The following is a 25,806-nucleotide window of genomic DNA, read 5'->3' on the forward strand; positions in this document are numbered from 1 at the left end:
TGGTTATTTTATTATTACATTTTCATTATTGTGTTCTGTAAAGTGTGTTATTAATGTTGTACACCGTCCTGGGATCTTTTGATAAAGGGTGGTATCAAAATAAAATAAAATAAAATTGTAAAACTGTGTAGAAAGCGTTAAAATCCATCCTTTGCTCCGAACAGATCCCTCTTCATTTGGTTGTTTAATAAATAATATTAAAAGAGACAAGCAATCCAATCAAAGCTCTCCAGCATCTTTTCAATTTTCACCGTAAACATTTATTTTAATCTATTCACTGACTGAAGTTTACAGTACTCAAAAACAAGACAAACAAAAAACTCTCAGAATTGTTTAGTTTGATAACAGTACAAAATAGTGTAGGCAAGGAAAGTCTGCATTATTTTTTTTAAGTTGAGGGGGGGAGATGAGTTCCCCACCTCTATTTCCAACAACAGCCAACTCATTGGAGTGACAATACGGATTAGACATGATTGCAAGCAGTCTCTTTTATACTCAATTTTATTCATAAAATAAACTTTTAAAAATGTTTTTGAATGATGAGTATTCCTGGGAAACAGGTGGTATTGATTTTTTCTTCTTTTTTAAAAGTCCCATGACCATGTCCGCAATATGCCAACACTTCCATTTATAAACAACGAAAAACAACAGCACCAACACCAACATGTGCATTTATAAAGGGGCTCATGACAATCAGACCAAAACATATGGAGCTATGTTGCTAGAATACGCATCTGCTTCCAGGGGCTAGCTTTGGATTTTTCAGAGTACAAATCTGAACACTATGAAAACTCAGAGCTGGTTTGGTCAGAGACCATGGCAAGGCACCAAAAATGAATGTGCACATCATAGGCAATAACAGCTCTGAAACGCTGCTTCAAAATCTGCAGGAAGCTGGGACTTGTGTGTGCAGCATCAGAATTCTTTCCCTAAAGCACCTCAGCTTCTCACTCCCATTTGCTTGTGCCCTGGCTTAAGTGGAGGAGTCAACAATAGAGGTACACAAGGCAAAGAAACAGAAGAAAGATTGTATAACACACTCATCTCGCTTTACTGGTCGAGGGAGCCGGCATACAGCTTCCGGGTCATGTGGCCAGCATGACTAAGCTGCTTCTGGCGAACCAGAGCAGCGCAAGGAAACGCCGTTTACCTTCCCACCGGAGCGGTACCTATTTATCTACTTGCACTTTGACGTGCTTTCAAACTGCTAGGTGGGCAGGAGCTGGGACCGAGCAATGGGAGCTCACCCCGTCACAGGGATTCGAACCGCTGACCTTCTGATCAGCAAGCCCTAGACTCTGTGGTTTAACCCACAGCGCCACCTGGGTCCCCCCTAAGACATACTTCACCATTAATACTGACTAGATGATGTCTATAACTTTCCACTCAGTTCATGCATAAATCTTTCTTCTGCTGTCAAAGCAAGTCACAATAATTATATTTCTTTCATTTTATTTATAAATTGCTTCCCATGAAACACCCCAAAGCAATTAACAATAAAAAACATAACAATATATAAATTCAGTTTCTAGTCCAATGTAGATAAAGACCGGCATAAACATCTCTATTTAAAAGGCTTGTTGGAAGATGAACATCTCCAACAGGCACTGAAAAGATAATGGGGACAATGCCTGTCGTGTGTGTGTGTGTGTGTGTGTGTGTGTGTAAGTTCCAAAGGAGAGGTGGTGCCACATTAAAGGTCTGTTTCCTACATTGTACTGAACACTGGTAGCCCTCTCCAGCAGAACATTTGGGTATATAAGGGTGACATTTGATGTGATGACTGATTCTTCACACCTGCATTGTATTTAACTGCTTGATATGAGTTTGTACACTAGCTGTGCCTGAGATTATCGTTTCTATGTGGAGTAACCTGTTTTGCACGATTTGGTAGGATACAGTGTGAGATAGTTGTTTTATAATTTTTTCTGGTTTATCATACATTGTAATTTGAGTGTTATTTGTACTATGCAGCTTTGGACTGATGAAGCAGTTTGCGAAACCTGACACATATCCGGAAAGCAGCTCTTCATCCCCATCTGGGGGGGCGGCTTTGATTCGCCTTTTCCATTTACACGGCTTGGAGTTTCCAACTTGAGACCCTTTCAGGAAGCATTCCATCTAGTTCGACACCAACAACGGTTTTTGAACTTCCTCCGTTCTCCTATGTGCTACCCTCATTATTGTGGTGGCACGGGGTCATTATTCTGTATTTGGATTCACACCACTTGTTATATTATTCATCAATTCAAGAGTTTAGATGCAGGGGTCAGCAAACTTTTTCAGCAGGGGGCCGGTCCACTGTCCCTCAGACCTTGTGGGAGGCTGGACTATATTTGGGGGGGGGGCGACGACGAATTCCTATGCCCCACAAATAACCCAGAGATGCATTTTAAATACCCAGAGATGCAATTTAAATAAAAGGACACATTCTACTCATGCTAAAACACGCTGATTCCTGGACCGTCTGCGGGCCAGATAGAAAGGCGATTGGGATGGGTCCAGCCCCCTGGCCTTAGTTTGCCAACCCATGATTTAGAAAGCCCTTTGCTTTGGGGTCATGGGACATGGGTGGCACTGTGATCTAAGCCACAGAGCCTAGGGATTGTTCAAATCCCTGCAAAGGGGTGAGCTCCTGTTGCTCGGTCCCAGCTCCTGCCCACCTAGCAGTTCAAAAGCACACCAAAGTGCAAGTAGATAAACAGGTACCACTCCGGCGGGAAGGTAAATGGCATTTTCGTGTTCGGCTCTAGTTCGCCAGAAGTGGCTTAGTCATGCTGGCCACATGACCTGGAAGCTGTCTGCAGACAAACACCGGCTCCCTCAGCCTATAGAGCGAGATGAGCGCCACAACCCCAGAGTCGTCTGAGACTGGACCTAACGGTCAGGGGTACCTTTACCTTTACCTTGCTTTGGGGTCATAGGATAATCATTGTGCAGAATGCATGTTGAACAGTTGAACAGAATCCCTTTGAACAGTTCAAAAACATAACTTGTTTTTTTAAAAAAATAGCTGCTGACTCTTAAGGCACAGCTGTGTAACACCAATAGATACATTCTACATCGGCCATTCCAAACCTGGAACCCTCAGATTTTTTGGACTTCAACTCCCACCATTCCTGATCATTGGCCACGTAGGCTGGGGCAGATGGGAGCAGGAGTCCAACTGCAACTGGAGGGGTTCCAGGCTGGAGAAGGCTGTTCTATCCTTGTATGGCATAAACAGGGGGAAAAGGCTTTAAATATACAGACAACAGAGCACAGTGTCACTTGTTTGGGAGCTCCATCTGTGAATGTCCATTAAAGCTAGCTTCTTCTCTCAGACAGAGGAGGGCTGGAAGTGGGGCCACTTTTCCAAATTACATTTTTAAGCAGAAAATCCTTATCATAACTAAAACCATAATTGGGAAAGCTTAATTCCGCTCCTTTAGATATCAATGCAAATGTTAACAGCTCAGCATTACCATGTCTGTCATGACTAGGCACATGTAGAAAGCCTTCATCATTTTTTATTATTAAATTCAGATCATGGTAAGCATTTCTACAAGTAGCTCAAGTGCAGAAGATCAGAGAATATGAAATGACATGGAAATTAGCTGACTTTAGTGTAGCCTTTGAGACTATATACATTAAGAGCCTCACACCCCTAATATTGCACTACAACTTGGTGCTGTCTGATGAGTTTTGCTTTCTTCTCGACACAAAAGTACTGCTTTTAGCAAAACTCATATTGCCATGCTTCACTTAAAAAAAAAAAAAAATGATGTGTATATTTAGTAATAGCTCTTCCACGCTGGTGCAAAAAAGAATGCAAACCAGACCAATGATTGTTCACAGGAAACCTGAGTATGGAGGTTGCTCCAGGGGACAACTTGGAAAAAGGACAGGTATAATGCAATGAACAGGGTCTGTGTATATTTTGTGCAAGTATAACTAAAGCTACAGAATTCAATATTGCCTGCAGAATCCAACATTCTGAGAAGCTCAACTTTTTGCTGCAGTCCTGTTTTAAAAACTATGTTGTTAAACATATACCTGTGAAGATTTGCTTGAAAACTGCACAATGTCTACTGAAATCTCCAAAGCCAGAAGGTGCTGAATAAGTAAGTCAGGAGTGGTCTAGTGGTCAGGAGGAAAAGTTCAGCGCTCTGTTTAGCTGACAAAAGCATAATTATATGAAGCAAATTTATACATTCTTTATTTGCATGTTTCAGCTCACTTTTAAAACCAACACGTACACAGTGCTGATCAGCTAATTATACCTCTTTCCTGATAGTTCAGATGTTGTCCATTTATCTACTCAGAACACATTCAAACCAAATACATAAGCCTCTTTAATATGCCTACAGAAGCCTCACATACAATGGACAAGTTAGCCTCTAAGAAGGCACCACAGCAACTTATTTCTTTATCCAGCCACACAAACATGCTGTAAAACTGCTGCAAGTAAAAACAATGCAGCCTGGACAAATGTTTCCGCCCATCAAGAGTACAGCACAGATTTAGAAGCTGTGTCATCATATCAATAGTGCTGCAAAGCAAACTTCAGTGACTAGCAGATCTCTGCTACTGATGCAGGTGAAACTGGAAATAAAATTGCTTTATAACTAGAGGGCCCCTCCACAACCACTGTAGAGGGAAAATCTCCTAGAACCACATCATTTTACCTTTTTTTCTACCCTAAAGCCACTTTGGAGCCTATATTCCTTACATATTCTTCAGAAAGATTGTCTTATAGGAATAAGTGCAACATTGTTCAATGCTTCCCTCTATGTCAAAGTCAAAATGGGGTTTTAAGAAGTGAAGAGGCAGGCAAGATTAGAAGCGCATCTCAAATATGTGTTTTTCCAACAACTTTCATTCTATATAGATCTTAAACACTGATTTTACCATTCTCAAATAGGAAGTTTTGGTTTAACTATTACTCTCATGACAACCCCAGTGTTAATTCAAAGACATGATACTGTCAAAAAATACAATATGGGGCCTGGAGGCCCTGCCAGGCACTGGCTGCTTTTTTATTTGAGTTTATAATTTATTCTAACAAGACTCTAAAAATATCCAACTATCGGCATGGGAAAGATTATGGAATAGAGAATGGAAATTTGTAAATCTGTTATACCCTAAAGGAAAATCTATTGAAGATGTTCTACAGGTGGTATATAACTCCCAGCAAACTATCCAAAATGTATAAAACGAGCTGTAACACTTGCTGGAGGTGTAAACAGGCAGAAGGGACACTGTTTCACATGTGGTGGGACATTACAGTATATATGAGGAGTTGAAAAAATGTTTAAGCAAACCTTTATAAAGAAACCAGAAGCTTTCCTTTTGTGCATCTTAGATTCGGATATCCCAAATGAAAAAAAGAGAATATTCTTATATACTACAACGGCAGCAAGAATATTAATAGCTAGAAATTGGAAACGTGAAATAGTACCAACAAAAAAGGAATGGCAGGATAAATTATTTGAATATTTTGAATTTGCAAAAATGACAGATGCGATAAGGAGACAGTCTAATCAAAAATTCCAAAAGGAATAGGAAATTTACAGAGATTATTTTAAAAAGTGTCCCCAAATCAAAACCTGGATTTACTTTGATTAATTTTCACAAAACACAACATGGATTGCAAGTATTGTATGCTGAAAACAGTAGAAATGAAGAAAGGATAAAAAGAGCAGTTTAAAAAATAGACCTGTGTTGAGGACGGAAGCCTATTAGAGAAGAAAATGAATTGGGATTAAAGAATATGGTGATATAAGTACGTATGTAATAATTTATGGATTTATGGTTGTATGTATGCTTTTTGTGTTTTTTATTTTTTGTTTGATGTTGTCATTTTACTATTTTGGTTTATTTTATTGTCTGTGTTTGTTCATCAAGTAAGAAAACTAATAAAAAGGAAAAAGAAAAAGAAAAAAGAATTGCATGCAAGTGAAGAAATGGGTGGGCTAGTGGCAAAGAAGGAACAAGTAAGTCCATCCTCCACTGCCAGTGTGGAAACGCAAGCTGTTCATCTCTTAACAGGCTTGCAACTTGTCTGGGCTCATTTGCAAAGCTCCACAGAACAACAGTACAGCACCCTCACTCCATCAGTTTTAGGAGCTCAGCCAGCAACCACTATGCAGTTCAATTCTCTTATGCTGCTTACAACCACCATTTTGGAGCACAAGACACCAAAGGAAAGGACAGCCCATACAACACAGCTCCCACCACAGTTCACAGAGCCCACATAGCCCTCCTGCTGTAGGAAGCAGGAGATGGTATTGCAAGGCCCACGGGGGGGGCAAATGTCCCTACTCACCTTTTATGTGACTAGTTAAAAAATGTTGAGGGCAAAAAAGAGCATGCACTCAAACCCACACTGCAAGCTCCACTGAACAGCTAGCTCCCCAATCACTCAGCCACAACAGCAGACAGGAAATATATGTATCATGGGGAACTGTCAGCGCCCAGCCACAAGACCCAGTCATGGGTAACAGGAGCCCAGCGCCTGTAGGAGCCCTGCCTGGGCAGGGATTCCCAGGTTCAAAGAAAGGGCACGATCCCACACTTGGAACCTGAGCCAGTCAGGGGAAGAGCTACACAGATTGATAGGCCAGCTCTGCCATGTAGGATCCCACCATGGCTCATTGCCACTCACTGCCTCACAGAAGTTCCTACAGAAGTTCTTTATGTAAGAGGTGCCCTTTCACTCTCTGTTTCCAGTCACCAAAGTTCCCTCTTTTGAGCTCTAAGAGTGCATGATATGGGGTCATATATAGCTGCATGTGGGGTTTGTGTACTGGTGGTGGTGCACCGGGACGAAGTGTTGGGTTACACCATATCCAGTGCTGAGTTACCAAATAGGGGCTGTTATTTCCCTGCCCCCTGCACATCAACTGAAGTCAATAAGCAGCTGTGATTATGCCTTTTCTCTGTGATGCCTACATCCCACCCATTCCTTTTAGGATGGCAATCTCTGCATTTCACAGCAGAGTTTCTGACAAATCCTATACAGTGGTACCTCTACGTGTACGTTCACCTCCGGTTATGTATCCTTCAGGATACATGCACAGCAAACCCTGAAGTATTTTTCTGGGTTTCGCCACGCACACATGCACAGAAGCACTCTACACGCCGCACACAGAAGCACTAAACTGCACCACACACATGTGCAAAAGCGGCACCTCCGGATACGCACACCTCGGGATCCAACCGGAGCTCCAGAATGGATCCCGTACGCAACCGGAGGCACCACTCTACTGTAGCTGCTAAGCCAGCAAAACTTGAGTGTAGGATTGTGCCCTGAATTACTACTTTTTAAAAGTAGCCTAAACTATTTTTTTTTAAAAAGAGCACCTTCCAGTCAAAAGTTGCAAAGCCTTTTGTCCGACTCTTCGTGACCCTATGGACCATAGTACGCCAGGCACGCCTATCCTTCACTGCCTCTCGCAGTTTGGCCAAACTCATAACTACATCTGCAGAAACTGAATATAAAAACCCTACCCTTAACCACCCCCACAAAAATCTATATCACCAAACCCCCAAACACTTATAATGGGAGATGAAAGTGCTTTACAAATTCTGTTTCTAGCGTCAATAGGAGTTTAATGTGATGTGTTTTCCCCCCCAAGAAAAGCTTTTTTATATCCTGTTTGGTTCTATAGAAGAGTGGGAGTCTTTCCGCAAATCACTTCCATAATTCAAACTATAACGTGGCTACTCATGAAAAAGGCAGATTTATAACAGGAACCACCGGTCAGCACAACACTATTTAATTGACTAAACTCAAAATACGATACTTTCACTGACATAAAAATACGATACTTTCACTGACATAAAAAGGGGTTCAACAGCAACACAGTGCTTCAGCTGTAGAAGGGGCAGGAAGTTTGTGCATATATATATATATATATATATAAGCTTGCAGAGTTTCATTTCCAATTTCTTCCGCATCTGCACAACACCAGCTCATTCCCCTTTTGCAAACCACTTCTTTTCAAGATTTTCAGTGTTCACCTTTTGTTGGCAAGCCCCTTTTGATCTGCATCTACCTCCATAAAAGCATCAGCATCAGGGATGTAGGACCACGGGCCAGTATTGATAACATCAGGATTTTTTGTGGCAGGTTCAATTGTAAGAAGAAACATTTAAAACTTATGTTTGCATCACATCATTTTCTTCCCCTCCCACATATATAGGTAGATTGATATAGATATAGATATATAGATATAAATATAGTGTGTGACTAAGATGTATATAAAAACACCAAACACTTTTTATGCCAGGGAAGGAGCACCAGATTATACAGTACCAGATTTTAAAAAAAAGAAGGAAGAAGATTGCTCTGAGTCCTCACTTCTTTGATTTCAGTTTTAACCCATGAAACAGCTTGTTGCAATTGCAAAATGCCAATTCACATCGTCACAGAAAGAAGATTAAAGCATTTAATCACCTGCAGAACAGCTTCAACCATAACTACCACACAGGATCAATTGATACATTATTTCCATATAAGCACCCCTGTACCTGCAAAGCTCAAATGGTAATATAAATCTGTTTTACAAGATGGACAGTTGTCGGACAAGCCACTCAAGTGGTTCATCAGCTTTAATTTCCTCTCTTTGAAATATTCATTCCTTTTCTCAACAACGGATGGGGAACACTTGAGGGCACCACCATGTATTTTAGAACTAGCATGAAAAGCAGCCCTGAAAACATTATAATTATTAGACCCATCTAACCAAGCACAACAGGTACATCCACTGTCGGGGGGGGGGGGGCTGACTGCTTTCAACATCAAGAGAGGTGCAGGGACAGGAGAAAGCAACTTTTGCAAACCTTACCACATCACACTGAATAGCTGAGGAGACAAACTACTTGAAATGACAAGAATTTGAGCAGGGTAAGAGTTCATCTCCCTCCATGCCTCTTTTGATGCCAACCGATGGATAAATAAACATGGCTAACTCCATCATGTTGTGTGTGGCCCTCAATCCCACAGCAAACAGAGATATTGTGGCACCCCTGTTTCATTTGAAGATTGATTCTCTGTTAGTCTCCTAGCAGTCCACAAACAAAACATTTAAACTAGTCCTCAAATGTGTTTTTTCCTAAATTCTTAACAAATGGTTACACTGTGTTTTGTGATGCAGTTGTGCAGAGAGGGAGGCAGAGAAGCAGAATGATACAGATGGCACAGCAATAGAAGCTGCAAACTGCACTACAGCACAGTATGATCTTTACAAATAAACAGACACCAAGGCTGGAAGCTTGGTACATAGTACAGAGGAGAAATTGTTAAGGATCTAGTCAGCTTGCAAAAATACAATCCACACAACATTGCCAAAGCCAACAGAAAGCCTGGTTTATCAAGCACCCTTGCACAGCCAGCTTTACAACTTGCTTTTAAGCAGCTCTTCCCCTGCTTCCCAGGCCTCACAGTACCGTCTTCTTCCTCACCAACAAGAGAACATCACTTTCAATTCTAGTGGCCCAAAGCATACTTTCCCAGAAATATAAACGAATGGTCACTGCTACAGCATTAACAAGCTTCTGACGTGACCGATAATGCCCAAAGAGTGGCACTATAGGGTTTTCACATATAAACGTGAAAAATGATACTGGAAGCCTATGGCATCATCCTCTTCTGATAAATGATACCCTTTAAAAATGAATTGCAATTTAGGCCCAGTTACATATACTTCCCCCCACCCACACTGGGGGTATCGAGGAAAGCATCAAACATCTTTTTTGCCAGTAACAAATGCCAACATCTATATATGCAGAAAAATAGGCATCTTTAAACTATAATGTAGTTTAAAAAATAACCTCTGGGTTAGTGCAACCTTTGTATCCAAGCTAAATTGGAAATATGGCCTTAAAGATGACACATAGTTCACTTTCCTGTTCGCTTTACTCTGCCTCACTTGCCCTTGGACACCCCCCCTTCTTTCCCTAAACCCTTAACACTGTCACAGTCATATCTCCACCATACACATACACCATTTCTGCATGTGAGCACATACATATTTGTCTTTTCTTCCTGAACCTTGTATCATCCTGTGTGTTCTTTACATCCATCTTTTGCTACTTGATTGGGGAAATTCTGTGTTTAAGCAGTAGGATCTGTAACTTCACATGGAGTTTTCCTATTACCTGCCTTACCACATTAGCTCTCACCAGGCACTTGAATCAATATTTTAGTTTCGAACATTAACATTTTAGGGACATTCAGGTAGGCAGCCGTGTTGGTCTGATGCAGTCAAAATAAATAAAGAATTGTCCAGTAGCACCTTAGGGACCAACCATGTTTGTTCTGGATATAAGCTTTTGTGTGCATGCACACTTCTTCAGATACACTGAAACAGAAGTCACCAGGGTGGGATAGGGTTTTTCTCAGAAGGGTAGTATGAGATGGGTGATTGACTCAATGGGTATTTTAGGGACATGGGGATTTTCCCATCACTAGTCTAAAGTTCAGGCTTGTGCCCCAGGGAGGTCACTTCAGTGCTGCTAAGACAATGGTTTGACTTCCCCTCTGAAGGTGCACTCCATTTTCTCTTGAAACAGACAGATGCCAACTAGAGTCTAAAGTCAGAGCCAGCCCCTCAGCTGCAACCTATTCAAGTCCAACCTATTCAAGTCAAAGAAGGAGGGAGCAGGTGTTTGTCCACAGACAGCTTTCTGTGTCATGTGGCCAGCATGACTAAACCACTTCTGGTGCAGCAGGACACCGTGACGAGTACCTGAGCGCACGGAAACACTGTTTACCTTCCTGCAGTGGTACCCATTTATCTACTTGAACTGATATGTTTTCAAACTGCTAGGTTGACAGAAGCTGGGACAGAGCAACAGGAGTTCACCACTGTTGTGTGGATTTGAACTGCCAAACATCCAACCAGCAAACCCAAGAGGCTCAGTGGTTTAGACCACAGCGCCACCCGTGTCCCTAAGGAATCTCAACTAAAGTATCCATGACAGGTGGCTAGGTTGTATATATGTGTAAATAAACCAACTTTTATAAAGACACCACAGTCTGCTGTGCCTCATTTTAAAAAGGAAGCACAGACCTTGGCTAAGTGCCTGCAACCCCTGGAATCTCATACCACTTGGAGCTAGGGGTGGCATGCAATACTAATCTAACTCTAAAAGCAACAGGAAATTGTGTGGCATGAGGAGGAAAAGGAAGATAAAAAGAAAAGGGGCAGGTGTTTTGCAGCTGAAGCTGCCATTAAAAACAACCACAGAACTTGTATGCCAATCAAACCACCCTTACCACAAGTTATGCTGTTAACAAATTATTGGACTCAGAGACACTCCAAGTTGCAACAACAAAATGCCACCTTGTTGCCCAAAGAAAACACATACTTTGCCATCTCCTCTACTGGGAATTTTTTATCGATGCTGCTAAGCTTTGGAGCTTTTCCTTCTCCAGAAGGCATTAAGAACATAGTAGCCTAAACAAGCAGATGAAGCAGTAGGCAAACAAACATAATGTGCATGTTTAGAACAGATCCCTGAAAACTCAATAACGCAGAATCCCAGCAAAACTAGGCATGCCTGTGCCTTGGGCAGAATGCCAGCGACATCCAGCCCCTAGTTATTCCCATGCTTTTAGTCAGTGTCTGTAATTACATGCATTATTAACCTCCCAATGGACTATCACAACACATTCTACATGGGCCTGCCCTTTAAGGCAGTTCAAAGACTTCAGCTTGTATGGAATTTTGTACCCCATCTTTTAATGAAAGCAAGCCATAGACAGCATGGTCCCTTTCACACTAGGTCCCCTTAACACCACTGAGGCAATGTTCATGCAATACCATTGAAATACTTCAATGCTTGCTCATTTGTTTAAAATCATAAGCGTTTTTACTCATAATTAAGCTCCATACATTTCTAAATCAGTAAAGGCGACCTGTTTGAAATATGTCCTTTAGTTAGTCTTTTGCTGTTGCCTGTCATTCAATGCCCTTTAAATACACATTTCCTTTTTTTAGTCAGTGTGATTTCACCATTTTATTGTTCTTTTTTTGACACAATATAATTTGCTTCCATGCAATTATTTTCCTCTGAAATTGATGCCATTAATTCATTAGGTCATCATGGAACATCATGGTAATAATAACAATAGCAACAATAATAATTTTAAGAACTACTTTTATTATATTCAGAAAAGAAATGTAAACAACAATAAATAAAAGTTTCACCATCATAATCAAGAAAGGAAATTGAATCATTGCAGTTATTAGGCAAGTTACTGTATAAGACTTTACTATGATTAAATAAAATATTTTTAAATTGTGTATGTAAGTTGCCTAGAGGCATTTTTGTATTAGATGACTAATTGATATATAATAAGGTGGCATTGCTTCCAAACCATTGCATTACTGTGTTTTCTACATTGCCCTCTCCCCCTTCCTTTCCTTTAAAAAATAAGAAATAAACTAAACCTACTTTGTTGCAATTTTTTTGTCTTTGACTGGAACTGCAGCTGCTGTGTAGACTGGAAGTATTGCTGTACCTGCTAGGAGGCAAGTTCTGTGGGGTAGCTGGTGATGTCCCACCTTTCCACACTGCTTGTCTTGTATTTACATGATCCCTTCACTCATAGTCTTGCCTTTTAAAAATATTTTGTTTCCCCTCTCATCTTTATTGAGGAAAACAGAATTGCATCTCTTCATGCTCATTTGCACCTTTTTTAATGCTTCTGAACAGCAGCGGAGCAAGCCAATCAGGCGTCTGGGGCAGCGCACGTGCCCTGCGCCCAGGGGCAGGGCAAGCCACCAGCGGGACGGTGCAAGCCAGGGCAGGACACTCTGCAGGGCCTCCAAGGAGTCTGCCTGCCTTCTCCCACTCACCCGCCCTACAGCTGAGGGGGAGGCGGTGGGCGGACCGTTTGGGGCAGCAAGGAGCCTGCGTGCACCCAAGCCACTACGTCACTCCCAGGAGAGCCGCGTGGCTCAGGTGTGCTGCAGGCCCCACAGTGAGTGCCAACTGGCATTTTGTCACCCCCTTCATTGGTGACACCCGGGGCGATGCGCCCCCACCACACCCCCTTCCTCTGCTCATGTTTCTGAATGCCAGTTATTATCTTTAAAGTCATAGGTGGCCTAGGCTCTGTGTACCTTAGGGAATACCTTTGCTTGTATATTTTCCCCAGTCTCTCAAGTAAGTGGGTAGGCCCTGCTTTCACCAAAATACAATATCGGGAACCCTGCTGAAGAGAGATCCACCAGATTTCTTATCAGCTGCATTTTTGTCAGCAGATATAACGTTTTTCTCAGTCACTGATGATACAGTTGTGCTTACTTGTAGATATTTATTATTGTTTTAACTCAGGGAGGAGTAACCCTTCATATAAACAGAGGCAGTTAATACTGCACTGTTTGCAAACTGAGTTTCTTGAACTACCTTTAAAAGACAAATGTATCCATACACACATTTAACTCTACAAGATAAAAGGGGAAAGGATACAGTTCACCCACTGCTAGCAAAAAAGTGGTGCTTTTGGGAGGCGTGACCAATTAAAGGCTACTCATTTCTGAAGAACTGTGCAAGATTCATATTGGCAAAGAATTCAAAAGAAATTCCTGAGTTTTCAATTCAAAACACATGTGAAAACAGTGCTCAATATGTTTTAAATCCACTTGTCTGTACTTGTCAGTGTCACATATTTTAGCCCAGCAACTGAAAAATTACTTTGCATCTTAAAGGATGCTCCAGTGGAAAGGTACAACCCTCATACTACAGTCTTCATACTACAATAAGAGAAATGGCTATATTAGCTACAGGAGACGGGACCAATATATTTGACTTAGAAACAAAGGGTGGGGATGGGGCGAGTCATAAGGAAGTGCGGAGAAATAAATAAACTGGTCACCTAATTCACACTTAGATATAGGAAGACTCAATTACAGATACATTTACCTGCAGTTACAGGTAGGTAGCCGTGTTGGTCTGCCATAGTCAAAACAAAATAAAAAATTTAAAAATCCTTCAATAGTCAAAACAAAATAAAAAATAAAAAAATCCTTCCAGTAGCACCTTAGAGACCAACTAAGTTTGTTCTTGGTATGAGCTTTCGTGTGCATGCATACTTCTTCAGATATCTGAAGGTATCTGAAGAAGTGTGCATGCACACGAAAGCTCATACCAAGAACAAATTTAATTGGTCTCTAAGGTGCTACTGGAAGGATTTTTTTATTTTGTTTTGACTGTATAAGCAGCTCTTCGTGTAAAAGGCACATATACAGTTTCCACAACTGCAGCTTCTAAATGAGCAACGTAAGATTCTTGGTCATCTGCAATCACAGCCAGCTCTACTTTGATATCTGGATCACACCAAGTATGAGACATTTGTGGATGGGACTGAGGAACTGTAACTGTAGGTCCATGACTGACGCCCTATACTGCCAACATCATGACAACACAACTAGATTTTACACAAATCATTAACAACTCCATGTTTTCCACAAAAATTGGTCGTTTGCTAATTTATCTCATGACACAGTATTTAATATATAGATAGATGATAGATAGATAGATAGATAGATATATTAGTCATATTTCCATGCCGTAGGGCTGAGACAAAAGGAATTGACATAAATTTGGCATATTCATAACATTCATTGCAAGAATCTGAACAGAACTGTAATTTATCGTCAGATTACTAGGCCTCTGGGCAATCAGGATTTTTCCAATCCCAGATTTGATACTATGGAATTAAAGAGTAGTATTTGAAAGTTCTCTGCTATGGAAGTCTCCTCAATCTACAGCAGGCTATCAGTCAACCCAGGGAGCACACACATGACAGTGTATGTAGGGTCTGGAAAGCTCTACCTCAAAAATAAAAGACTGGTATAAGACACCCAAGATGACAGGATGACAACAGGACATCACTTAGGACTAATCCTATATGTGTGCAGGGGATATTGTTTTTGTTTGTTACTTTGTTATATAATTTTGTATTTTTATATTCTGCCCTGTGATCCTCAGGTGTAGGGTGGTGTAAAAATGTAATTAATTAATAAATAAAACAATACTCTTGCTATTTTTCCCTACTTCAAGTAAAGGGGCAAAATGGTTGAAGATCATCCTTCATCCTTCTCCTTATACCTTTTGAGTAGATTCAGTGTATTTAGGGAAGGGGGAAACACACTGCCTCTACTAACAGATACCCTGGGATCACCAGGAGGGTCCTGCAAGGAGTTATACCTAGATGATGGGTATGTAGTAAAGGCAACTCCTGTGGAAAGTTTACAGGCAGAGCAAGCCATCCATCAAATTCTGCTTGCACTGACCAATCAGATGCAAGTGAAGGAGCTTCAACAATTTGCCAGTACAATGTTCACTAGGAAGCAAAGTAGCACAGAGCCAAAGAGTGTTCCCCCCCCCCCAAAAAAAAATCCACCCTCTTAACAGTGCTACATAGGCCAAACATTTGCTTCACAGCAACTTGTCAGATAATGTTTTCAATAATAACATCCCAATTACAGAAAACTCTCTCCAGTTTAACTGGTGTTGACCCTGATGCATTTCTGCACCAGTTAAAACACATTTATTTGCTCAGGTCTTTGGTGGAGATGGGTACACTTGCCCTTGCAGAACCTGTTTGTTGCTGTTGTTTTAAAGTTATGTTGTTTTTATCTAAATTTGGTTTTATCATGTAATTATGTTTTATATTCTACTACCACTCTAGAATTATTCTAATGAAGAGTAGGCTAGAAATCCTCAAATAAACAATAAATTTCCAACCAGATAAAGAGCACCAATATTGTAAGTGCTTTTTAATAAACAAATACAAACATGAACCAAAGTAGCAACAGTTTGAGACATCACTTAATTGAGAATGGGTGGCACAATAACATAATTGCAAACAAATAGAAAAGGAAACAAGGGACCTGCTAAGCAGCTGTTAAAGGTAGAAGAACTGGAACTGGAATTCTTGTGGGTGGAGGGGGGGAAGAAGAGTACCCCCAGTGCCCCACCCACCTCTAATTTCTACCAGAGGCATGCTCAGCAGAAAATGAGTCACAAATATTTTGTTTTTTATGCACCTTCCCTATGACACTGCAAGCATGCATATTATTAGTGTTCACAACACAGTAATTTCATGATCTTAATCTATCAGGTCCCCAGGGCAGTGGTATTTTACTTTGGGAGAAGCTACAACCCTATGGGAGAGCAGAGATTTTCCCACATCAGCACTAGCATACCTGTGTAAAACTGAGTCCTTTAGACAAGTTAGATGTGAAACATGGTATTAAGATTCAATACCTGGATAGACAAGGTTTCACACAAAATTTAAACTAACATTTCACAAAAAAACCTACTCTTGAAATACCTCCCCCAAACTTATGACCTCTGCCTCATTTGTGAAAAGTGCCTGAAGTTTTTACCTTTTCAAGTTTCACTCTGGAAAACTTGGCAAGAAACACAAAACTCCTGATAAATCAAATCAAATATGAACACCTTACTAGAAGCCACACCTTTTGTTTCACACCAAAATATTCACCATGCAGTAAACAAAGGCTCCAGGACATACATTAGTAGCACTGTACAGAGATTTATGCAAGATAAGGTGGGGCAGATCTTTTAACACAAGGAAGCAGCAAACATTCATAGCCAACTTATGTTTGGTATATATGCACAACATGAAGCAGATGCACTGCAATGCTTATAAGGTGCTATGAGTAGAAGGATGGAAATGCCACCTAAAACCATAAGGGTGAAGGTGACAAACAACATGATTGTACCACTCCAATGTCTGACATAAGCACACTCAGTTGTCTTGAGCTAGGAGAGGATGTAATTGGAGAAGCAACTGTCCATAGCACTGGGAACCTGGTTTACAAAGAGCAAGCACTGATATTATCGACAGGGCTGGAAAAGTTGCAAATAAATAGTTTGACAACTAGGATTTTTTTTAAAAAAATTGTGGCCAAGTTAAGTAGGGATAGGATAATACCTGCAAAGCCAATACATAACAGAAGCAGATAATAGTATTAAATAACTTATGTGAACAACACAATTTATTTCAAAAGTTATTCAGAATAAAAACATAAGTGATATTTTTCCCCTACTCCCAAAGCACAAGCGGTGAAGGCAAAAAAAGGGAAAAGGATGAAGACCAGTTTTTATCCCTCTCCATATACCTATGCACTGCACGGTTATGTTTTGTGACTGAAATATTGTGATCACACAAGACAGCTAACATGAGAGGACATCAAATAATTGGTAAGAATTGGTAATAATGACATCTGAGGATTGACAACATCAAAGTAGAAAGAAAACAACAGTTACCATAAATGGAGTGACACCTACTTCCCCCCCTCCCACTCAGAGGCAGAGGACAAGTGGCACAGGCCAGGCCACAAACATGAGCTAACAAGGGCCAAAACAGATGCCCATGTGTTTTTTAAATACGTGTTTGTCAGTCTGGCTATAAAGCAAGCGTGGAGGAATTTATTTTTAATACCAAAAAATGTGCAAGCAGAATGGGAACAAAATTCAAATCACGCACTGTCCCTACCTCACTGGGTTTCATTGCTTTGACTTTTTCTCCCAATCAGCAAACTTGCAATATTGGGTATGGGCTAGGAAGGAAAAAATCTTTAAGATAAATAGCAAGGATAGGTAAAGCAGGGGAAGAGAGTTAATTCTCATCACCCAAATGCTTTTAGTATTAAAAGTTAACTCCCTCACCCAATTTTCAAAATTTTCAAAATGGACTGGCACATGCAGTTGGTTCGACCCTCAACCAATGAACTCCTGCCTCTGCCTCCAATTACTTCCTCCCATCTCACTCTGGAAGGTGCAACAGTAAGGGCCAAGTCTGCTGGGCTGCCCAGTGAAAAAGTTTATGTCCACTTGCCCTTTCTTTCTGGACTACACAGCAGGGAGAACTGGAGCCAACAGGGCTGCCAAAAGTGTGTGCACAACCACAGAAGGCAGAAGCAACCACCTCCCAATCATTCTGCTTGCTCACACTCTGTTTAAGCAGTATGGTGGGAAGGCTGGGTACTGCCAAGTCAGGCAGTGTGAGCTGCTGCTGCTGACCATACATGAACATGCTCACGCTGTCAGTGATACAGGACATAGGATGGATAAGACTGGATCCAGCACTCAAAAGGATATCATAGATAGGGTGAATTCTGCATCAGTTATCTTTCTACTGGTGGTGTAGCTGCAAGAAATCAGCCCAGGTAGCCCAACTGTGCAACCCAAAAAAGAGAGAGAGCAAGCAAGTAAGCAGAGTTGGCATTTGTGCCTGTAAAAAACACTATCGTTTCTGGTTGCTCATTCATTCTGGGAAGATGCATTGGGCCCAATTCTCCGCACCTACCCTAAGCAGGGAGGAAATAAGTGGGTGGACCAGGGACAGGGAACCCGTGCTCCCCATGTTGCTGGACTACAATTCCTACTGTCCCTGGTCACTGGCTATACTGACTGTGTCACCCCGAGTACAATAACACTGATGGACCAGAGAAGCTTCTTACCCTGAAGTTGAGCCTTCCAGAACAAAAGCAATGATGGTGATAGTCTGAAGGCAATCACTACTCTTGCAAGAAGCAGTTACCACCTCCTCTTGCTTGCCTATTCCCTCTCTGAGGGAAGTGAAGACAGACAGCAGCCACTTCTGTACCACCCTGAGTATGGGTGTATGGGAGCAGCCACTGCCCTTATTCATCCACCAGCTCTGGGCAAGGAGACCAGGGAGACTGGGCAAGTCATGGCTGTAAGGAACGTTCATGTCTGCTTCCAGTTAGTTGCCAGCCATCTAGAAGGCCCTACCAAAGTGCATACTCTTTCTCTTAGAGTGGTGTGGCAAAAAGGACGGGGTCCGGTAGAGCCAACCCAAAGCAAGCCATCAGCCACCAACCCTGCTTCCTTGCCCTGCCTCGCTTTCTGCGTGATGCAGTGAGGAGGTATGAACTTGCTAACCCCAATCCTCACCACCGCTTTGCCCATTGGAAATGCACAGGTGAGCCAAGCGAGACACACACCCCCACACACTGGGCACCATGGCACTTGGGATGGAGCCCAATCCTTCTTGCTGCACAACCCAGAAAAAGAAAGTGAAGAAAATGGGCAGAGGCACCAGCTTGCGCTGAAGGAGGCCCAAACCACCATACCACACACATCCTACAGGGACACGCGCACTCTGCCCACTTGCGCTGCCCACTCTGCCAGCGACGATGGTGTAGAACCAAGCGGAGTGAGAGATGGAGATAAAGAGGGCCTCAAAAGCAGGCTGCCAGGTGTCCCCATCACCTGAAGTCCAAGGGCGGGCTGGGGAACCTGTCATGAGGAGCTCTACAGAAGAAAGACTGGGGCGGGCAAGGCACAGCTGGGCAACAGGCACCTGCCAAAGCAAGAGGGCCATGGCAGGGATGCAGGATGAAGGGGCCACGGCTGGCAGATGCCACCAGTGAGGCAGCACCAGGGAGCGAGCACAGGTCACCTCTGACCTCAAGCGCGCCCCCCACGCCAGTCCCTCCCCTCCCCTGCCCCCCTTAGGGGGCGCGCCCCGCGCCCTCCTCCTCGGCCCCTCCCATTACTGGGCAGAGGGGATCGCTGTGACGCACTCGAGGGCCCTGGGCGCGCAGAGGGAAAGGGGAGGAGGAGCAACTGCGAGCGGAGAGAAGCCAGCGGCCGCAGCCCCGCCGCGCCGCCCCGCTGCCCTCCCCGGCGCTGGCGATGGTCCCGCCCGAGACCCCTGCGCAAGTGGTGTGATGGTCCAGCCCAGCTCTTCCCCACCCCCTCTCCCCGGGTCACTCACAGTCTCTCCTCATCTCCGCTCGGCGCCGCCGCCATTTTCTTCGCAGCGAAGAACCCGCGGGGGGGGAGGGGGGAAACCGAGCCGGAGAGGAAACCCGGAGAGCCAGGCCCCGCCCTCTTCGCTGCAATTGGATGCCGATTCCCATCACTCAGGGTACCTTCACGGAGCTATTGGCCGGTGCTCTTTTGCACGGGCGAGGCTGCCCTGTTCCCGGCGGCCGTTAGAATTGGCGGGAAGTGCTGTCAGTAACAACGATAAAAAGTGGGTGGGGGACAGGTGCCCGCGTTGCCTCTGATTGGTTCTTGAATGTTATCTGCCTAATGATAGGCCCGTTGGTTCATCATTCACTGACGAAGAGGGCGGTGCAGAGTTGCGGGTAAAAGGCTTTTTGAAATGTAACGGATCTAACGGTTTTTTCCTTTCCCTTTTCTCGAAGTGCCTCAGCGGTCCCTCCCCTTTCTGTGTGGGTACGTAGGATACTGGCCTTCTCAGGGCAAAGCACCTTCAAAATACTGATAATTTATACCAAGACCATGCCTGTTACTTGGTCTTTAATGTGCCCATCGAGTTATACCAAGGTCATGTTTCTGCAGCCATTACTCACCCTATGAGGACCACCATGCCAGCTGGAATATGTGTGCAGCCAGGGTTGGCCCACCCATGAGGCAAGGTGAAGCAGTTGCCATGGGCAGCAGAATCCACAGGAGCAGCGGATCCCGAAGTAGATCTTTGTGGTTCACCTCAGGTGCAAAAATGTGTCAGACTGGCCATGTGTGTAGACCAAAGTCCTCTGGCATGGTTATACTGATGCTCTCCCTCAGTTACTATATTGCTATGCTAAGGCCACCTTCCTCCATCCCTCCCCACTAATATGGTCACTCATTTAAACCCTTTCTATGGTTCCTGAAATGTACAGGTAATCAAAGATAAGTGCCCAGCTATCATGTTGAAACAGCAGCACCAACACATTAAATCTTCTCCTAAAATATTGTACTCTTCTAGTAAAATAGCAACACAATCTCAACGTCTTTTCTACTCCTTACAACATGAATGCAAGCCAACTGCCATGCCTGATATGTTCCAAGCATCTGAAAGAAAATCGTATCATGTAAGCAATTTTTGTTAACAACCAAAACAGTCAAAACAGCCGCTCAGGCCCAAGTATCTTGAGCACAGCATCTGCAATGTCATGATTGCCAGGAACAGATTCAACACAGAATAGTCTATGGACCTTGCTATGTGCTATGCTGCAGAGGTAGCATGACTTTGCTCACAGATTTCAAGGGGGAAATAGCCATGTTACAAATATAGATGGAGAATGCAGGGAAAATCTATGCATGCCCTCTAACATTTCAAAGCTGAAAATAATCATGTGGTAGCTTAAGTTTTCCTTTTTCCTTTGGTAAACAGATGAAATACAGGTATCCCTCTGGAAGCTGTTGCCAAAGATGAAAATAGGGGTGCATCTGTATTTATAAAACCCTTATTTTTGCATCAAGATTCAGAGGCTGTGCTTGTTGCTTCCTTATATACTATTATATATTCACAGCTAAAAGTATTGAAACTACTCATACAGTCAAATTTACTTGTTTAATCCTTTGTAGTGATGAATAAATACATTTATTTCAAGCCATGATTTTATAAATATATTTGTCTTTAAAAATTGATCTGTTTATTATGTGGCATCAAACTTCTGACTGCCATGGCGAATTAGTAGTTACAGGACATACATTAAAAGTATTAAAATCATTACAATGAAATGCACTCGTAAAGTTTAATTTAGACTGCAGTCCTAAACTCACATATTTGGAAGTAATTCTCATTGAACCCAATCAGACTTGCCTTTCAATAGACATGTATAGGGTTGCAGCATCAAGCTCTTTGAATTACTGGCAGAGTTCCGGTAGCAGCGTACAGTGGTACCTCGGGTTTAGAACATAATTCATTCTGGAGGTCCGTTTATAAGCTGAAACTGTTCTTAACCTGAAGCACCACTTTAGCTAATGGGGCCTCCCGCTGCTGCTGCGCCACCAGAGCACAATTTCTGTTCTTATCCTGAAGCAAAGTTCTTAACCTGTAGCGTTATTTCTGGGTTAGCGGAGTATGTAACCTGAAGCGTATGTAACCTGAGGTACCACTTTAATTTAGACTGTATACATAACTGCTATAGCTAAACTCCAACCAAGTATTTTGAAACCAACAACACAATTTACACTGAACTAAGTTGTAGGGCTATCTTTAAAAAATGAGGGAAAGGCAGATCCGGAAAAATACACAACAGTCAGCCAGATGTTGACACCAACCAAAATTATACAACAGATTATTAAGCCATCGCTATATGAGGATTGTTTACGAGAAGCCACATGGGTTTACCAAGAATGTCATGTGAGACAAACCTTATCTACTTAATTTTAATTGAGTTACTTAGACAACCTAACTATAATTCTATGATCCAAAACAAAGTACTGTAGAAATATCAAAACAACACCACATAAGTTCATCCCACACAGGAGGAAGGGTAAAGGAATAATGTGCATGCAAAAGTGAGAATGTGTGAAGGAAGGAATCAATTCTTCAAAATCAAAACCTTATACATATTGTTATTTGATCCAAAAATGTATTCACTATCTTACAAAGTCAGCACAAACAAACAAGAAATGCATTTATCCTTATGCCATAATACATTTGATATTACAGTATTTTATATGCCACAGATTTTTGTTCCTTTTGCAGGAAAAGGAGGGGAAAGAAAACTCAGTGGCAGGGATGGTGAAGGGCTTACATAATGTTGCCAGCAGTAGGCAATCTGGCCAGGTTGATAGTAGCATCCCATAGTGGACAGCTTCTTGCCTGAGCCTCACTTCAGTGAAGCATGCAGTCATGACCAGGACTTGCAAAAAAAAAAAAAAAAAAGTATGGAAAACGAGCAAGCTCCCATCCCCGTGACTTGCCATGTGTATTAACTATAGTTGCATCTGCCCCTAGTGCCTTTCAGGCAAAAGTGGAATAAAAACAATAAAATAAGTTTTAATTGCTCCCTTTGCAGCTTCTGCCAAGTAGAATGTGGAACCAGCCATTAATCCCAGTACTTTCATGAGACAATTTGCCAGGGATTCATACAAAAAAATGGGAATGTCCCAGGTGAATGAAGACTGTGCTGACCTTTAAGTCTATATATAAAAGCAGTTCTACACACTATGTCTCTTTTCTGTCCCCTTCAGTGAGACTAAAGGTAAAGCTTTTCACATGTTCCACAGTAAGACTTCGGAGTCAAGTTGTAGCAGCCACTTAAACTCACATAGTGGTTCGCAGTAGGGTTGCCACTTCTAGTTATCAGAGGGGTGTATATTACTATTTTTAAAACAGATAAATAAGCACCAGATTTGTTACTTCTGTTCCTAGTGTTTCCAACTCAGTACTTCAACAGTTTGCCACCAAGCCAAGACTATTGCCTGCCTTGCAACTAAGTATTACCAACATTTCTTTTTTTACAGGGCTTTTGAACCCTTAACAAAACAAAAATCCAGCAGGTTAGTTTCCCCCCCTCAATGTATATACTTGTCAGAAAAAGCCTCTCCTGTTGAATTCTAGCCCCTCATGCAGTTGTTAAACCACACTAAAGATGTCCAATTCTCAAAAAGTTTACTGCAGAGTCACGTGTGACCACAAACATGCCAGTGCCTCGTTTTTCTCAATGCGACCTCACTAAGATTGGAGTCACATTCTCTCATCCACTTTAGCCGTATAAACACTCCTGGGTCACTCAGTGGACACAATATGTCAACTCAATCACACAATGGTGGTCTGTTATATGAGCGTGCACAAGTGCAGCAATGCTGCCTTGTCTCTACACAAATCAAAGGAATTGCCTTTCATATTTTAATTTTAAATTTAATTTTTATAATACCCTATTTCCTAGGCTAGGCCGAACTTACAACATTTAAATGGTCTCTCTTTGACTTTTCTAAAACTCATCCTTCTCATACATAGAATTTTAAAAGAAAAATAATTTCCTATCAAATGTCTTCCAATCTATAATCTTTCATAACATGTACTGAATAAGATATAAATGTGTATAAAACAAATAATGTATTTGTACAGTGCAGTCACTTCAGTCCAGTGGCTCCATACATGCATATATTCTTTGGTGGTCATATCCTATATACAAATAGGAAACTCAATGCTCAAATCGTTCATCCTTAGGTCAGTGTTTTTCAACCACTGTTCCACGGCACACTAGTGTGCCGCGAGATGTTGCCTGGTGTGCCGTGGGAAAATTACATTATATATAGTCAATATAGGCACAGAGTTACTTTTTTAAACATTTTCTAATGGTGGTGTGCCTCGTGATTTTTTTCATGAAACAAGTGTGCCTTTGCCCAAAAAAGGTTGAAAAACACTGCCTTAGGTAATCAAAATAGCATCATGCACACACAAGAGTGAGGTATCAGCAGGCTTGGGGGAACATAAAAGTTTGCAAAAGTGCAAACAAAAAATTGGGGGGAGGGACCCCAAGTTTGGAGAGAAGCCTATAGTTTCAGTATGACTGAGCATGCTTAGTGGCCACAGAATGCCAGCTCACAGGTGAGATGCATTTTTACTTCATTTATTTAACTATATATATATATATATATATATATATATATATATATATATACCACTTGATTGTAAGAAAACCTCTAAACCATTTACAAAAATATAAAATAAAACATTAAAAATATATTCAAAACAGTTAAAACAGGTATTTAAAATAATAAAAGCTAATTACAATCAACAGTAGCTGAAAAGAAAAATGAATGAAACTGCTACCCACCTGTAACTGAACATGGCTACCCACCTGTAACTGAAACTGTTCACTTATTCTGTGTGTGGTTTTATTTATAAACTGATTGCCTTCCAGTTAAAGCTATTCTTGCTAGGCGGTTCAAAGATCTAAATCTACTCTGGAGACTGAAACTTAACAGAGGGGAACCAGAAACTAAGCCAAGTTCCAATGTTCTTTTGATCAGCTAAGAAGTTGGGTGTAGTAGCTGGAATATAAGTGAGACTGGCAAATAGGAAACATCAATAGGCTGGAATCTGGACAAGTCAAGATGGAGAGTGTTATAAAGTTACTGAGCCCACAAGAAGTTGAGCTGCACTATCAACAGATTAGAATGATCTGAAATACTACAGTCTAGATAAGGTTTAGAATATGCTTTTGTTATTTTCTCATCCTAACTGCTCTGATAGTTAACTAGTAAAGCTGTTAAAAATTATTTCTCCCCTAAAAGTATTATTGCAACAACCTTTTGACTCTTGCTATTTAAAACCTTTAGTAAAAAAAAAAATGTAAGTGATATATCTATAAACAGGTTAAATTGATATCAGCAGTGAGGACCACATAAGTGAAGGGTCAACTAGGAAGTTAAGCTGACATTTCCAAAACACAGGACTGCCACTGCCAGCCAGGATAAACAATGCTGAGTTAAATGGAACAATAGTCTGAGACTGTGTAAGGCAACTTCCTATGCTAACAAAACTACATCCATGAGGAATATAATTTTTTATTATGTAGAAATAAAATAATAAGGTATGTTATCCTTAAGATTAAATACTAACATTTTCTGTGTTCCTTATATTGAATGTGTGTGAGAGAGAGACATAGCGAGCAGAACAAAGCATAAAGAGCTATAGTAAATATTAAAATTTCCAATGATAATATCTTTTAAGTATTTATAGGGTGCCTTTAATAGCTGAAACCCACTGTAGACACCTTTGAAAAAAATATACATAACATATTTAACAAAAACATCAGAACAAAAAATTATTACACTAAAATAAGCACCAGCAGAATAATACTATTATTTTTAAAATCAACTCAGTAAAATACTAAACTCCAGTACTAATCACAGGTAAAAAGTGAGCAGCCTATAAAACCCATTTAAGCAATATTCAGACATAGTCACATGATTTATAAATGGACGATTAGGAAAAAGGAGCTGACAGCATTTCAAAGGGAAAATGTGGACTAGGTTTTACAGTATTGGGCAGCA

General features: G+C 41.5%; 1 protein-coding gene and 1 long non-coding RNA gene across 4 annotated transcripts in view; one reads left to right on the forward strand and one right to left on the reverse strand.

Moving 5' to 3' along the window:
* MECP2 (methyl-CpG binding protein 2) overlaps nt 1–20,040 on the reverse strand; it is a 73,989-nt gene extending 53,949 nt beyond the window's left edge. The window contains exon 1 of one of the 3 annotated variants that reach the window (XM_033173436.1): nt 19,772–20,040. In XM_033173436.1, coding sequence (XP_033029327.1) covers nt 19,772–19,806 — 35 coding nt within the window. In that variant the 5' untranslated portion in view covers nt 19,807–20,040. Of the gene's footprint in view, nt 1–10,013; nt 10,266–19,771 lie in introns of those variants that run through there. The other 2 variants (XM_033173438.1, XM_033173437.1) reach the window with 2 other exon arrangements.
* A 403-nt stretch (nt 20,041–20,443) lies between these two features.
* On the forward strand, nt 20,444–22,688 carry LOC117060863. The gene is made up of 2 exons (XR_004428042.1): nt 20,444–20,526; nt 22,505–22,688. It is a non-coding gene; the product is annotated as an uncharacterized LOC117060863 (long non-coding RNA).
* Nucleotides 22,689–25,806: the final 3,118 nt, after the last annotated feature.

The sequence above is a fragment of the Lacerta agilis genome, chromosome 16 (genome assembly GCF_009819535.1).
Source record: "Lacerta agilis isolate rLacAgi1 chromosome 16, rLacAgi1.pri, whole genome shotgun sequence".
Classification (NCBI taxonomy): Eukaryota; Metazoa; Chordata; class Lepidosauria; order Squamata; family Lacertidae; genus Lacerta; species Lacerta agilis.